Raw genomic sequence first — 15,489 nt, forward strand, 5'->3', positions numbered from 1 at the left:
TCTTCTTTGGTTTTCCTGCAGACATTACAATGCTTTGTTAATTTGTTACAGACTGTAGCTTAGACAGTGCTATTAATGACAATAAAAGAAGTGGCACTGAGATTTTAAAACATTTAAATTTTATATTTCATTCCATTAGTAATTTTGATAGATTAAAAAGCAAGTAGAAAAAACATAAAAATAAAAAAACAAAATACAGCTTGAGGTTTGTTGAAAAAGGAACGAATTTGAACAAAGTCATGAGGACAACTATTCATATTTTCTAGATCCAACCGCTGGCGGAAGGATACAGACATAGCTAGTTGTGTCCAAATACCGCACTGTGCCAACACCGCGTGTATTATCTTGATACTTTACTTCGTCTTTGATGGTGGATGCTGGGTTTACAGTCAACACATTAGCCACATGCACTGTAGCATCATCTGTTCTGTACTCATTCATTCTCATACTCTCAATGATGACAACCGAATAGCGGAACTTGTATAAACTGCCTGTCCTCCGTTGCCAAGTGACAAGCTAGGTGAGGTAAGGTGAATGAGAAGCTAACGCTTGGCTAGCCGCCCGCTAATGCGGCTATTAGGTAAGTTACAGGGGCCGAAGTGTCGTAATCGCATTAAAGTAAACTCAGAGGTGTGTGAGCTATTTGTGTTGTGTGTTCACTGTCCAAATTACGAGACAAGGACAAAATGAGCCGGACAGGTGCTCACTTACCGTTATACAAGCTGCCTTCAAAGTAAAGCTAACATTAAACGTGATGTTAATGCGTATCCTGCCATTTATTACTGTGTTGTTTGGCGTTTGAGGCACAGATAAATAAATATATCTAATGCTCCACTTTGCATCCAACGGCATTAGTCTGCTAAATTAGTTTTCTACTTTTCGTCGCGCTAATGGACGCTAAGAGGTTTTACTTTGAAAGATTCTCCCGGAAGCAGTCTGTTTTGTGTTTGCGCGCTTTTCGCTGGTCCGTTCCGAGCATCACAACATTGTCCGGCTTTGTTCGAGGGACAGAAAGCATCGCACTTGACTTCGATGAAGGTAAAACCTGAACAAACAGTAAATGCCACCATGGATATTTAAAAGCAGTCATTTCCTTTTTTTTTAATTGTATTTTTTCTAAAGCTGCCAAATCAAGCGCTACAGCGTCGGTGCCGCCTGGACAGTAAATGTGTCATCTGTGATCGCTAGTGCTGGGCCTTATGAAACACTCGTATGTAATTTAACGTGTTATTATTTACGCCAATTAGTAAAAGTACACAGCAGACTACTGCGCGCGTCGCGGTGTATTTGTGTAACATGGAACAGTTCGGGCCTACACTGTTTACAAACAGTTAACTCGTCGGGAGCTCGTGCTTAAACTCATTTTTCGTGAAAGGCTCGCGCTCGCTGCGTCGTCTCTTCCGGCTTCGTCCGTTTTGACCACCGCTGTCCGGTGTCGGTCACCTTGGTTGATCCGCCGCCGGCCACGCATCGCCTCTGCCCGGCCTCGGGCCTCCAGCATCCGCCCGCTCATCCGCGTGTTCGCTGCCTAAAATAGCCCCGTTCGACGCGCGTGGACGGGACACGAGAGCGAGCCGCGGACGTCGCCTCTCGGGACGCGTCGCGCCGTCGCTCGTTGTGCGCCTAGAAGCGGCGACGTTGCGGGGAAATGCTGAACAGTGGTGCATTGCAGTGAGTGCATGAGGCGGATGGGAAGGGGAGGGGGGGGGGGACGGGCCCAGACGGGAGGGAGCGGGAGAACAGGTGCGCCTGCTTCACCAGAGCAGGAGGAGAGTCACGATGATGCACTTCTGGCTCCTCCGTCCTGCTGCTGCTGCTGCTGCTGCTGACTCCATGTGTGCAGCCTAAATGTCACTAGTTACTGTGGCAGGTCTCCTTCTACAGACCAGTCATTATGCATCTGTGCTCTCCACCTTTGAGCTCCGTCGCTATAATACCCTTATTATGAGTCCAAGTGTCTCTGCAATGCTCCCCTGTGAGCTTTTGGTTTATATCCAAGTAATGTGCAGTTTTGACAGGGTAAAATACCTCCTCTCATCCTCGTGTTCTGTTTCTCTTCCTGCCCTCAGTGTGTATGAAACCAGGCAATGTCCACCATGGTGTATCCACGTGAAGAAGCTCTGGAGCGACTCAGTCAGGATGAGATCGTGCTCAACACCAAGGCCGTCATGCAGGGCCTGGAGACGCTGCGCGGGGAACACGCCCAGCTCCTCAACTCCCTGCTGGACTGCACGCAGCCGCCTGTCGCCCAGGAGAAGTCTGGACTGCTGCGCAAGAGCCTGGAGGCCATCGAGCTCGGCCTGGGGGAGGCCCAGGTGAGAGGCGTCTGTGTGCGACGTCACGCTAGCAAGCTAAATGCTGCGTCGAACATACGTCCACCAGTTTAATGCTTTAACTCACGTGCGATGGGTCCTCAGGTCATCGTCGCCCTGTCCGGCCACCTGAGCGCCGTGGAGTCGGAGAAGCAGAAGCTGCGCGCTCAGGTGCGCCGGCTCTGCCAGGAGAACCAGTGGCTGCGGGACGAGCTGGCGGGAACGCAGCAGAAGCTGCAGCGCAGCGAGCAGTGCGTCGCCCAGCTGGAGGAGGAGAAAAAGCACCTGGAGTTCATGAATCAGATCAAGAAGTTTGACGACGACGTCTCGCCCTCAGAGGAGAAGAACCAGAGCTCTGGGGGAGGGGGGGGCAGCGGGGGTGGGGGGGATTCCTCAAAGGACAGTCTGGACGACCTGTTCCCCAATGATGACGACCAGGGGCCAGGTATGACATCACCAGTGGTAGTTAGACCTCAGACAGGCGGCCATTTAGTCACTCGTTAGTGAAGAAACAAGTAGAGGACGACTCACAGCGAGACTGGAACTGAACAGTTGGTAGTTTTTATTTCCAACCTTCAGTGTATGGAGGCAAGCGACCTTTACGCTGAGGAGCGTAAAGGTCGCTTGTCCAGCACATTTAGTTTAGCTTGTTCAGCCCCCCCCCCATTAGCCCTGCACCGCTGGCTTCTTGGTCCGTTTAATTATTGATGGCTGAATACTCAGAAATCCTCTGCCTGTGTTCACTTTTTAATGCAACTATAACCTGGTGAGAAAATACAGTAAACTCAGTGTTTCTGGGTTAGTTTACCATTAATCTATCTACAAAAATCTACCCTCAGAATGGACACAGAGTAGTGTTGGCATCTGTAGCTTGTTCGTTTTCCTACAGCGCAGCCCAGTGGAGAGGCGGCCGCTCAGCAGGGAGGCTACGAGATCCCCGCCCGCCTCAGGACGCTGCACAACCTGGTGATCCAGTACGCCTCCCAGGGCCGCTACGAGGTAGCTGTGCCGCTGTGCAAGCAAGCCCTGGAGGACCTGGAGAAGACGTCTGGACACGACCACCCCGACGTGGCCACCATGCTCAACATCCTGGCCTTGGTTTACAGGTGGGGCTCAGACAAGGCATGCACATTCAGGGAGGCTACAAAGGTGGTAGTTCTGATTTTCAACAGAATATTGTTTCGTGTCCTCCTGCAGGGATCAAAACAAATACAAAGAAGCAGCTCACCTCCTGAATGATGCGCTGGCCATCCGGGAGAAGACTCTGGGGAAGGACCACCCAGCTGTGGCCGCAACCCTCAACAACCTGGCTGTGCTGTACGGGAAGAGGGGCAAGTACAAGGAGGCTGAGCCGCTCTGCAAGAGAGCGCTGGAGATCAGGGAAAAGGTATGAAGTGGCACCGCGCTCAACCCGACCTGTGCAATGTAGACTGAATTAATGTGTGCACACGTTTCATCCATTCCAGGTGCTGGGGAAGTACCACCCAGACGTGGCCAAGCAGCTGAACAACCTGGCCCTGCTGTGTCAGAACCAGGGCAAGTACGACGAGGTGGAGTACTACTACACACGAGCCCTGGAAATCTACGAGTCCAAACTGGGAGCTGACGACCCCAACGTGGCCAAGACCAAAAATAATCTGGTGGGACAGACTGGACATGTTCTCTTGATTTATTGTGTTCTTTTTTTTGTAAGTCGGTTGGACACAGATTATATGGTCCTTGTTTCTCCTCAGGCTACGTGCTACCTGAAGCAGGGGAAGTTCAAAGACGCAGAGGCTTTGTACAAAGAAATTCTGACCAGGGCTCATGAGAAAGAGTTCGGCTCCGTCAACAGTGAGTAGCGCCAGCAGAGAAGCAGCTGAGTCAGTGTTATCTCACATTCTGTCAAAACGCGGTGGTCGCTGTTTAATGGGACTCTGGGTCGGGCCACGCCCTCCCCTCACCCGCTCAGCACGTCACGGGATTATTTCATGCTAGCAAAGCGAGCGAAGCGGCTTAATGCTGATGTTTTCCTCCTACCAGCGCTAAGCCTGTCAAACCGTTACATGGTTCACACGACACAGGGCCTCAGTAGGAATGTGCTCAGAGGTTTACTGAAGGAGAGATGCTTAACGTTGAACCATAGGTCCTTGTTACAGTAGAGAGGTCATTTGTTTCACCTGTTCGCATCACATTAGCGCCAACAAGTATGTTTCCTTTTGTCCTCACTGTACAGATGACAACAAGCCCATCTGGATGCACGCAGAGGAGCGGGAGGAGAGTAAGGTTGGTTAGGTTGACCTTTTCTACTGGTGATATTGTTTGGCAGACAGCCTCATTCTGCGTGTCAAAGTAAGACTAATGGAGGGCAGCAGACATTATAAATGTCAACAGCGGCTTCTTTAATGGGCAGTTTAATGAGCTAATGCTTCATACGCAGCTCCTTCTGCTCCATCTCGCTTTAACCATCCTCTCCCTCCATCAGGACAAACGCAAGGACTCCGGCCCATATGTGGAGTACGGGAGCTGGTATAAGGCCTGCAAGGTGGACAGGTGAGTCTGCATTACATAAACAATTGTAGAAAACCTCTGCTACTGTCAAATGTATAGGGAATAATTACATTTATTGAACAAATAATGTAAACTAGAAGCCAAAGGGATTTTTACTGTTTGGATGTTTTGCAGCCCTACAGTGAACACAACCCTCAAAAGCCTGGGAGCGTTGTACCGTCGCCAGGGCAAACTGGAGGCAGCAGAAACGCTGGAGGAGTGTGCCAGCAAATCACGCAAACAGGTGCGTCACAACCGCCACAGTAACACTGAGTTACTGCTGTTAGATTAGCTCCCCTTCCTCCAGCTCTGAGTGATGAAGCTCAGTCAGGAGGTGGAAGAGTGAGCACGCTTTGAGGTTGGCCACATGCAAAGCTGTAGTTTCCTAATGCTTAACATTGTAGTTTTTCTCTCTCTGCCCCTCAGGGTATCGATGCCATCAACCAGAGTAAGGTGGTGGAGCTACTGAAGGACGGAGCAGGAGGAGGGAGTGACCGACGACACAGCAGGGAAGGAATCAATGGACCAGGGGGACAACGTGGGGACGAGGGTGAAGACTCTGCCGAGTGGAACGGGGTCCGTTTATGGCGCTGGAGTCAAATCAGTGCTATGACACATGGAGGAACATAAACCTGCACATGAAGTCAGATCATCCCAGTAAAATGTTTTTCCTCTTCAGGACGGTAATGGGTCTCTGCGTCGCAGCGGCTCCTTTGGGAAAATCCGAGATGCTCTGAGAAGGAGCAGTGAGATGCTGGTGAAGAAGCTGCAGGGAAGTGGCCCCCAGGAGCCTCGCAACCCGGGGTACGACTTCAGGCGTTACACTGGGTCTCCGTTAGGGTTAGGTGCAGCTGAGGGTTGTCACACGACAGTCTGAACCCAATGATGCTAACATTACAACCACGTCGGATGGCACTAAAAATTAATTAGGCTGAAGTCAAATTTCTTAGGAATTTACCCAATAAGGAAAGGTTCTTTCATATTTGACGATAATACATAAAAATATTATATGTAGAGATGTCAACCAATATATTTTAAGTATAATAGTCCTGTGATCTTTGTTTAGCATTTTTAGACCTTCCCTTCAGACTTTCATCTTTAAATAGATGACACTTAAAAGTAACTAGGTTTCACACGCGTGTGTAGGTGCGTGTGTGAGATCTGACTTCACTGTGTCATTGTGTGTTTTCTGCTCAGATTGAAGAGAGCAAGTTCGCTCAATTTCCTCAACAAAAGCACTGAGGAGACCACACAGGTACAGCTCTGCTCATTCCGTGTATTAACTTCTTAACATTCCTAACAATCCCCACATTGTCCGGAGCTTGTACTAACGCACGCTCCGTTGCTAGGACGCCAACTCCGGACTGTCGGACTGCAGGGGACTCAGCGCCAGCAACGTGGACATATCCAGACGCAGCTCCCTGATTGGCTAGGCAGAGACTGGAGGCGAGGAGCGGCTCGACTGGTCGGACAAACGCACCTGAAGCTCAAAGCAGAGATCAAGCACTTGTACCTGCAACATTTTCTTTTCTTTTGAGGAACAACACTAAGAAGCGTCTTCACACTAGATGTCATCCTGTAACTGTAGGACACAGTCACTGCTGCTGCTTTGCTGTACAAACTGCTGCCGGCGGTTACATTCATTTATCAGCATGTTGTGTACTAGAAAATGGAATGTCTGCAGCTAAGCGCCTCGTGTTTTTGTCTCGTAGCAACACACTGGACCTCACAGAGGCTAAATATACTAGACTATAACGTTAGAACTAAAAGGTTAGCCCTAACCATTTAAACCTCACGTTTTGCCTTTATGAGTTTTTTGTATATAGTTTTAAATTATTTGGTATTTTGTTCTTTGTATATAGTGCACAGTGATTTTGTTTTTTAGTTGGTTTGTTTACACATTGGGTTAAAGATGTCAGGTGAGAAACTACTGCGAAAAGAAGGAAGGATAAAAGGAAAAGATGAAGCAGGAACTTATGAGTACCTCAGTCATTGACAGTAGTACCAGGACTGACATCCAGCTGATAACACTGCATCACAGTGCTGTGTAATGTTACTGCTCACACGTCAGAGCTGCTACTGATCGGGTTTTAGTTTTTTTTTCCCTTTTTCTCTTTTCTTAATCCTATAATAATCAAATATAACACAGCCAGAGACATTATTTTAAATACATTTACAAATAAACCTCTATCACTTCTAAACCCTCACCTGGCACTACAGAAGCTTTAAACCAACACTAGGATCATTTGCTTTTATTTCATCTGTTCTGCCGATAATCATTTGTTTGGTTCATTTCAGTTTGTACAATCATTTCGCTGAAAGCTGCAGGTCTCTTTTTTTAGAGGAGTTATTCTGTCAGCCAACGCAGAGCATCTGTCATGGTGATTATTGTGATTTGTCTGTTTTTGTGTTTTTTTTCCCCTTCAACTGTTTGTGAAATGTTCAAAACATCTCCAGAACAATCCTGAGAGAAACGCTGAATGTCACCGGTGGATTTCGTCAATCACAATCAAGTAGAAATCTCGCCTGGTGCTGTCCGTTCTCTGCTGTTGTGTTTTACTAAGGTTGGATTTTGAAGGTAGTGAACACTATGATGAATGTTTATGTCTTATTACTTATGCTGTTTTTTTCTATGTCCTTTTGAACCACTCTGTAATCAGATTAATGCCAAGAGAGCTGTCCACTGAATGTACAGTCAGGCTGTGTTATTTTTTACCTATTGTTCTGAATGTTCTAATGTAACAAAATCCGATGGGTCCATTTGAGACGTTCTGAGCGATTTCCAAACGGGATGATGCTGGTTTGTGGACGCTTTTCCTCAGCGTTGGTGCAGCCACACCATCTCCACAGTCCTCCAGTCGCCCTTCTTAAAATCGCTACATACAAAGAATGTTGTGTCTGAGGAAAGGTGGTGCAGGTGATGATGGAGAAGCAGGAGGACAAACGAAAGTGCTTTGAAAAGATGCTGGGAAAAGAAATGTGCTTTAAATGTTGCAGCAAATAATGTACAGAGCCTCCATGTGTATGTGTCACCCAAAGACAACCATTTAACCACACAGGATCTTAACACACAGTGGTGTAGAAAGTGTCACTATCCACGTCGCAGCACTCATTCATTCAGCCTGCCACTGTATGAATATCATATTTGGCTCAGAAATGACTAGATGACGTGTTTCTGAAATCTGTGTTGCTGGAGGAAACATTAGACTCGTGTTTCTCTGCTGTTGTGGGCAGGAGCTGTTGATTGTTCGTGGGGGGGTAGTTTCAGCTTCATCAGATGAAGGATGTGACTGTGAAGAGGCCAACCTAAATGTGTGTTTTATCCAAGGTTCAATAAATTCCAACGCCACTTTTCCAGCGGACTCAGTGTTTTGTGTGCTGAGGCTGAGCATTCACAGAAAGCTTGACCGTCGCGTGTGTTTTTCGCAGCTCGGTGTGAAGGTGTTAACTAGAGGCTGCGCCATCGCAGTGACTTCACACAGATGATGTCTCTGTAACTTCCTGTCTCCTGACAGCCGAGCCCCACACAGGAAACCAGACCCACCAGAGCTGATGTGAAGAAGTGGCAGATCAGCTGTCGCCATTGAGAGTTCTGCCTTCGAGGTGCTGATCGGCTGAATGACCCGGGATTAGACAGTAAGACTAACATTATATGATTCATTTGCAGTAGTAGCAGGAAATCTTTGTTTTCAGCTCAGTGATATATGAAGCATGAAGCTGTTTTATTCATGTGCTCTGAGCGTTTCAGTGTTTCTCACGGTTATGGGCTATTTTAAAGTTGCACTGTGTTCATTATTAACTGCTGGTACAGAACTGAAACCCTCAACTGCTGCTGAGTAAAGAAGTGGGTTACATTCTGTTTAGACTCAGGCATAAGATTAAACTTCTGCAGCTTTTTGTCAGGACCTCATTCATTCTGTGTCATTTCCCGACAGGCTCCATCTCCATGTGCGCAGCTCCTCCCTCCAGTCCCACCAGTCCCACCAGTCCCACGGCATCGGCCCTGGTCCAGTTCCAGCTCGGCCTGTTCAGGGAGGTGGTGCAAGTCTCCGCCGGCAACCTCACCTACCGCCATGCGAAAAGGCTGGCGGCCGACATCATCGAGCGCAAGGTGAGCGTGACGGCGGGGCTCCGCCACCGGAGCTGCAGCTGAGGTGTGTTTGCTGTTCACATGCTCCGGGTGCGGCCGGGTGGAGCCCGCCGCCCCTTTCTCAGCGCAGGCTGCTACAAACAGGCCCGTAGCTGCTCAGCCTGCGCGTGGAAACCTCCAAACCGTTTGACACAGTTCCTCCTGGAAAATACTTTGAAAGGTCAGCGCGTGCTCTCGTGGGGCCTGTGTGGAGTGTGGGAGTGTCTGCATTGTCTGCTGGAGGATGTTGTGGTGGTTTTGTCTGCAGCGGATGCTCACTACACACAAACTCGTAATGTGCTGTGTGTGCTGTTAAAGCAGGTTACGTTTAGTTTGTGTAGCAATCAGACTTAGTTAATTCAAAGAACTAAGTAGTTGTTTGACTTCCAGCTCCACCGTCGGCGGTTTATCGATGCCCTGAGACTATAGTTGAGGTTGAAGAGCAGCTGATGAAGCGCAGGTGTTTCTGTGGCCGTAACGCTGCCTCTGCTTCTCTCTGGTCGCCAGCAGCACAGAAAAGTTTCCGACCGCAGCCTCACGCCCGGCGCCTCCGGCGCTCACGCAGGCGCTCCTTCACCTCAGGCCCACAGGCTCGAGAGCAGACGTCTGCTTGCTGATCCTCCACTCATTCACTCCCACACTGCTGCTTATTGACCAGGGCCCAGATCAAGCGTCCTCCTCCGTCGTCCTCACTCACCAGTCAACAATGAGGACACGATGTATGACGACTGCGGCTCATCCCAGCACATTCAGCTCTTCCATGTTCAGACATGTGCCCTTCGTCTTGTCATTGTCATCATTGTTTCCTTTTTGTGGTGTAACTAGGACATGTTTTCAGATCGGCGGTAGATTATTTACGAATCATTTGATTTCTCTGAAGTCTTTTATTGTTTTTGTTCCTGTAATTGTTTCTTGTGTTTTCCAGTCAAAATAGAGACTTTAAACTACAAAGTTTTTTCATACAGTTCATCTTGAGGCTCTTTTGTGCTTTGTTGGAAAGAACGCTTATAGTCAGAGAAGTCACAGTGAACCAAACTCAATAGATAATGGTGTCGGGGTGGGGGTTTCCACGCAGCTCGTTTTTCTATTAATATTGAAGGTTTGTCAGCTTCATCTACTGGAAGTGATGCAGCTTCACCGTGTTTTATATTTAGCCAGTGTGTTGGATGAGGTCTGACAGGCCTGTGTCTGTGCTCAGGCTCCGGACTGCAACGTGGTGGGTGTCGGGGAGAAGGTTCTGCTGTTCAGACACCAGCCGTCCTCCGAGCAGCTGCTGCAGCGCCTGTTGGACCACGACCAGCTGCAGGACGGAGACCTCATCGAGGTCATCATCGCAGGTCAGAGGTCACTGGGTCTCCAGATCCACTGGGTCCTCTCTGTCATCAATGTAACTGTGAATGTGACAGAAATTCAGGCAGAATTGAATTATATGGTACACAAATATAGTTATTGTAACACTATTAAAGCTTCTCTGTTCCGACTCAGGATCGGCCACCGTCACAAAGGTGCGGATCCGGCCACACTCTCTGGTGGTGCAGTCGTACCGGACTCCCACCTTCTGTCACCACTGTGGAGAGATGCTGTGGGGCCTCGTTCGACAGGGGCTGAAGTGTGACGGTAGGCGCCCCCCCCCCCCGCCGGCTCAGCCGTAGCTCGGCGGCGTCCAGCGTATCAAGCCTCTGCCCCACCTCTCCCCAGGTTGCGGCTTGGACTTCCATAAGCGCTGTGCCCTCCAGTTGCCTAATGACTGCAGCCGAGCGCGGCGGCAGGTCAGCACCAGCTTCTCCCTGTTCCCCCCAAGACGACCTCGCACGCACTCGCTGTCCAACCAGGCGGGAGGCAGCCTGGAGGAGGTGAGGTCACCAGCGTAGGCCCGTTCTCAGCCTTTCACGCAGACCTGTGCTAAACATGAATCTGACATCTGGCCCCGAGCAGATCAGCATGTCCAAGCCCTCGTCCAGGCCTCCGTCCTGGGCGGAGCCTCCGGTGTGGCTGGGCGCCAGGAGCCAGCCTCAGGTGCCTCACACCTTCCACATCCACAGCTACACCAAGCCCACCGTGTGCCAGCACTGCCACCGGCTGCTGAAGGGCCTGTTCAGACAGGGGCTGCAATGCTCAGGTGAGACCAGCGCTGAGAAATGGATGAAGAAAGGACATTGTGTGCAGGGACACTATTAAACATGTCCAAGTGAACAGTGTGTCCAGGACATTTCATTCATTAGTCATTATATCAGCACAGCCATGTTCCTGTTCAGCAGATGGTGCACAGATGATGATGAGGTGCTAAAATGTGGTGAAATTACTGCAGCAACTCCTGGAGAACATGCACTGTGCTTTATTCATGTGAGGCGTTGCCTCCTCGTCCTCCCAGACTGCAGGTTTAACTGCCATCGCCGCTGCGAGCCTCTCGTCCCCAGAGACTGTCCAGGAGAGAGGAGAGGCGTCAACGGGGAAGGTGAGCTGAGACGCTAATACTCCGTAATGTAACTTCCATTCTCTGGAAAAGTCTCATAACGCTGTGATGGCTCACGGCTGATGCACTCAGCCAAAGTATGTAATGGGTTCAGAACTTGGTGGGACCTTAAATTCCCAGAACAGCCGCATGTAGAGATGACGAATAGAGCATAAGGTCTCAGGAAAATGTGTGACGCATGATGAGATATGAGATTAGAGCAGAGAACAGATAACTTCATTATTTAGCATCCTGCAGCGTGCTCCACTGTTATAATCAAATATTTATTACAATGAACAGTGGTTTACCTTTAAAATTTGATATTTTACTTTAGTAAAAAGAAGTGATGAGATAATAAGGACACCAGCTGTTTCCGATGAATCAGAGAAGTTAGGTCATTGTGATGACTTCGTTGCTATGAGAGGAGTCACAGGCTTTATTTTTATCCAGCCCATAATGTCGTGTTCCCAGAATCCCCGTCAGCGCGTCACAGCTGCCCACCAGACGACCAGGACAACGACTCAGAGCTCACCAGCACATCAACACTAGACACCTCTGATGACGAGATGACCACGGACGAGGAGCTGCTGGTCCAGAGCAAGGACGAGGAGCCGGTGCGGGAGCCAATGAGGTCAGAGGCTCGTTGGTTTGTTGTGGTGACATCATCGCGCCTTAAACCACCACACTCTTATCCCGCAGTGCCCCCTGCAGGCACTGACCACTTAACGCCTCGCTTTGCAAACTGCGGTGGCGCCGCGTCTCCTCCTTGTTCACCTGTTGCCGTTTGTCCCGTGCTGCTCCGTCAGCCCGTGTTTCAGCAGCTACATCCCCCTGATGAGGCTCGTTCAGTCGGTGCATCACACTAAGAGGCGAGCGGGCGCCGTCCTGAGAGAAGGATGGCTGCTGCACCACACCGACAGTGACGCGCTGGTGAGACACACCCACACGTCAGCACCGGTTCTTACTGTGTGAATCCAGATCATCATCCATCACATGGATGCAGTTCTATAGAATACGTGTTCATTCAGATACAGAACCGCATGTTATTCCATGTGTTTTTGTGTAACTGCCAATCAGGTTGTAAACTTTTTTCCTCTTTCTATAAATCGTCCAATTTATACAAAAACAATGACTCATGAGTTGTTTCTGACTTCTTTTCCCTCAGAGGAAACGTCATTACTGGATGTTGGACGGGAAGACTATCACTCTGTACCAGAACGAGAGCAGCATGAAGTACTACAAGGTACGAGCATCAACCGCGTCACCAACACAGTGCGCTTTAATGCGACCATCATCAACCGCCCCCTCCCTCCGTCCCGCTGCAGGAGATCCCTCTGTCTGAGGTGCTGGAGGTCCGAGGCTCCGGCCAGCTCTCCGTATCCACGTTGCCAGGCAACAAGGCCCACTGGTTTGAGATGGTGACGGCCGTGCTGGTGTACTGCGTGGCCGGGGAGGACGCAGCGGAGTGGGAGAGCGCCGTCCGTCAGGCCCTGATGCCGGTGCAGGGCAGCGGAGGCCACAGCGAGGAGAGCCAGGGTGAGATGTGTAAAAACATACAGTAAGGCATGAGAGGAATGCATCAGTGTAGCAAGTAAACTTTGTTAAATGAGTTTTTCATTTTTTTTCTTTCCTCCTTTTCTGTTTACAGATGCACATTCACTGAGTGACAGCACGGTGAGGATCAGAGTCTGTTCAGCTGATCGTCTGACCTCGCGTATTAGACGCGTATTACAGTTGGTGCTTTCTTTTGTTTCAGGACATCAGCTCCGTGTATCAGATCTTCACAGATGATGTTCTGGGTTCGGGACAGTTTGGCGTAGTGTACAGAGGTGAGTCCAGAAGCCGTGGCTCCAGCGGTGCCAGAGGCAGATGCTTCTGTGTGCTCTGCTGAGCTGGACACAGTGGTGGTCAGTCTCACTGAGGCATCTTCTGTTTCTAAGGTACTCACAGGAAGTCGGGTCGAGCCGTTGCGGTCAAAGTCATTGACAAGACGCGCTTCCCCACCAAAGAGGAGCGAGCGCTGAGGAATGAGGTTTCCATCCTGCAGGTACGTTGGCTTTGTGTTCGCTCCCACAGCCTCCATGTACCACGGCGTTCTTCTAGCCTGCTCCTGTGCCCGACCAGAGCCTGTCCCACCCCGGCGTGGTCCTGCTGGAGGAGATGTTCGAGACCGTGGAGCACCTCTTCGTCGTCATGGAGAAGCTCCACGGAGACATGCTGGAGATGATTCTGTCCAGTGATAAAGGCCGGCTCCCTGAACGCAACACTCGCTTCCTGGTCACACAGGTACAAGACCAGGTCCCAGTGATACCATAGAGAAATGAGATATTTAGACAAGTCAGCCCACCAAGATTATCTTTCAAGGACTCAACAGCCATGATTGCTTTGGAGAAACGTCCTTAGTAACTAAAGCCTGAACTCTTCTTCATTGTCTCTTATCAATGCTGTGTGTGTCTGATGCAGATCCTAGAAGCTCTCCGGTATCTGCACGTCAAGCACATCGCTCACTGTGACCTGAAACCTGAGAATGTCCTTCTGGCCTCAGCAGACCCCTTCCCTCAGGTCTGTATTGTCCACAGCCTCATTCTTCTTCTGTGGTGCAGCTGTTCTCATTTATTTACAGTAACTCCTTCTGCAGGTGAAGCTGTGCGACTTCGGCTTCGCCCGGATCATTGGTGAGAAGTCGTTCCGGCGCTCAGTCGTCGGGACGCCTGCCTACCTGGCGCCCGAGGTGATCAGCAGCTGCGGCTACAACCGCTCCCTGGACATGTGGTCGGTGGGCGTCATCATGTACGTGAGCCTGAGCGGCACGTTCCCCTTCAACGAGGACGAGGACATCAAGCAGCAGATCACAAACGCTGCCTTCATGTACCCTCGGCAGCCCTGGGCCTCCATCTCCCTGGAGGGTACGGATGCCTTCCCACAAACCTGTGGGGTCCCCACTCAAGTCCAGATGTTCTGTGGCTGGGACATGAATAACAGCTGCAAAGCCCGAGTTTGCCCCCCGCACATGCTCCGGTTGGCCACCGGGGGCTCCAGGAGACCACTTTTAAAGCTACTCTCTCTCTCTCTCTCCAGCTGTGAGTCTTATCAACAACCTGCTGCAGGTGTCGGTGAGGAGGAGGTTCAGCGTGGGCAAAGCCCTGGGACACCCCTGGCTGCAGGTCAGAGACCAGCGTTCTGATTGTTATTCATCAGCCAGTGTGAGCTCGTTTCAGTCTTAATGTAGCGTGTAAGCTTATTAATAAAAAACAAAATAAGGTCTTCTTTCAATTAGCTTGTTCCACATTGTTTTTAATCTTGGTAAAGTCTAGTGAAGCATTTTGCATCTGCACCCATCTTTGAACGCTGTAGCCCGTCTTCATCCCCCCTTCTCCTCGTCCTGCAGGACTTCCAGCTCTGGTGTGACCTCAGGGAATTTGAGCACAAGCTGGGTTGCAGGTATGTGACGCACCTTGATGAGGAGGAGCGCTGGCGACGCTACGCCCAGGAGAGAGGCGTGGACTTCCCTGCCCACCTGTGCTGGGACCCCATCAATGACCCTGACATGTGACCTGGGCGTATAGGTGAACAGACTGAGCAGCTCAGAAAACCACTCAAACCTCAACGTCTCATCCACTGAATAGTTTTCCAGGCATTCACACTCATTCCCAGCGGTGCTTGGGCAGCTTTATTACATGTACTTGTTTATCACATATAATAAAAACACAAACTGCTGTTTAGTAATATAATTTCCTTTTATTCCAAGTTGTGGTTCTTAAAATGTAAATGTGTAAAGTGCCTTTTTGTGGCATCAGGGGTGATGGACAGAATGAGATAAGGATGATGAGGGGAGGAGGCGAATGAAGCACGGATGACGGTTACGTCAAGTCAACTGACCTGTCGTCTAAGAATGGGACCAGAACCCTGCCTCCTCACTGACATAGGCCTGCTGTGGTCCCACGTCCACAAGCGATTCTTCTTAACTTTCCTGAAGCCCTGTCCTCTCACTGCTCCACCCCTCCCTCTCTGCCTGTTTCACTTAAATGCACAGTGGCCAGAGGGAGGTGCGTGTCTGTCGTTCTTTC

At 49.9% G+C, this 15,489-nt stretch overlaps 2 protein-coding genes across 6 annotated transcripts; both read left to right on the forward strand.

The window, feature by feature from the left end:
• The first annotated feature begins 344 nt into the window (after positions 1–344).
• Positions 345–7,154, forward strand: klc2 (kinesin light chain 2). 4 transcript variants are annotated; one of them, XM_029128257.3, is made up of 14 exons: positions 345–580; positions 2,070–2,315; positions 2,418–2,757; positions 3,202–3,418; positions 3,510–3,699; positions 3,779–3,952; positions 4,046–4,145; positions 4,528–4,577; positions 4,777–4,844; positions 4,977–5,085; positions 5,268–5,417; positions 5,521–5,645; positions 6,039–6,096; positions 6,191–7,154. In XM_029128257.3, the coding sequence occupies exons 2-14, from the start codon at positions 2,088–2,090 to the stop codon at positions 6,272–6,274; spliced, it is 1,893 nt and encodes a 630-aa protein (XP_028984090.1). In that variant the 5' UTR covers positions 345–580; positions 2,070–2,087; the 3' UTR covers positions 6,275–7,154. The 4 variants fall into 4 exon arrangements, with proteins under 4 accessions (XP_028984090.1, XP_028984096.1, XP_028984081.1 ...); XM_029128263.3 differs by having other exon boundaries at positions 345–525; XM_029128248.2 differs by lacking the exon at positions 345–580 and adding an exon at positions 906–1,038.
• Positions 7,151–15,153, forward strand: prkd4 (protein kinase D4). Of its 2 annotated transcripts, XM_029128234.3 has the most exons (19): positions 7,151–8,477; positions 8,777–8,952; positions 10,169–10,307; positions 10,456–10,587; positions 10,669–10,823; positions 10,906–11,089; positions 11,342–11,425; positions 11,894–12,053; positions 12,229–12,352; positions 12,588–12,665; positions 12,748–12,958; positions 13,071–13,096; positions 13,179–13,251; positions 13,363–13,469; positions 13,547–13,708; positions 13,886–13,984; positions 14,061–14,328; positions 14,501–14,586; positions 14,811–15,153. In XM_029128234.3, the coding sequence occupies exons 2-19, from the start codon at positions 8,788–8,790 to the stop codon at positions 14,973–14,975; spliced, it is 2,418 nt and encodes an 805-aa protein (XP_028984067.1). In that variant the 5' UTR covers positions 7,151–8,477; positions 8,777–8,787; the 3' UTR covers positions 14,976–15,153. The 2 variants fall into 2 exon arrangements, with proteins under 2 accessions (XP_028984067.1, XP_055362789.1); XM_055506814.1 differs by lacking the exon at positions 7,151–8,477 and having other exon boundaries at positions 8,859–8,995.
• The last annotated feature ends 336 nt before the right edge of the window (positions 15,154–15,489 follow it).

The sequence above is a fragment of the Betta splendens genome, chromosome 2 (genome assembly GCF_900634795.4).
Source record: "Betta splendens chromosome 2, fBetSpl5.4, whole genome shotgun sequence".
NCBI lineage: Eukaryota > Metazoa > Chordata > Actinopteri > Anabantiformes > Osphronemidae > Betta > Betta splendens.

What these genes read in the sequence shown, in the direction of transcription:
- klc2 (XM_029128257.3), top strand. Translation starts at nt 2,088, where the DNA reads ATGTCCACCATGGTGTATCCACGTGAAGAAGCTCTGGAGCGACTCAGT. An exon ending in AGAGTTCGGCTCCGTCAACA is followed by an intron (nt 4,146 to 4,527) that starts GTGAGTAGCGCC and finishes CTCACTGTACAG; the next exon opens with ATGACAACAAGCCCATCTGG. An exon ending in CCAGCAAATCACGCAAACAG is followed by an intron (nt 5,086 to 5,267) that starts GTGCGTCACAAC and finishes TCTGCCCCTCAG; the next exon opens with GGTATCGATGCCATCAACCA.
- prkd4 (XM_029128234.3), top strand. Translation starts at nt 8,788, where the DNA reads ATGTGCGCAGCTCCTCCCTCCAGTCCCACCAGTCCCACCAGTCCCACG. An exon ending in CCACAGCGAGGAGAGCCAGG is followed by an intron (nt 12,959 to 13,070) that starts GTGAGATGTGTA and finishes TTCTGTTTACAG; the next exon opens with ATGCACATTCACTGAGTGAC. An exon ending in CAGCAGACCCCTTCCCTCAG is followed by an intron (nt 13,985 to 14,060) that starts GTCTGTATTGTC and finishes CTCCTTCTGCAG; the next exon opens with GTGAAGCTGTGCGACTTCGG.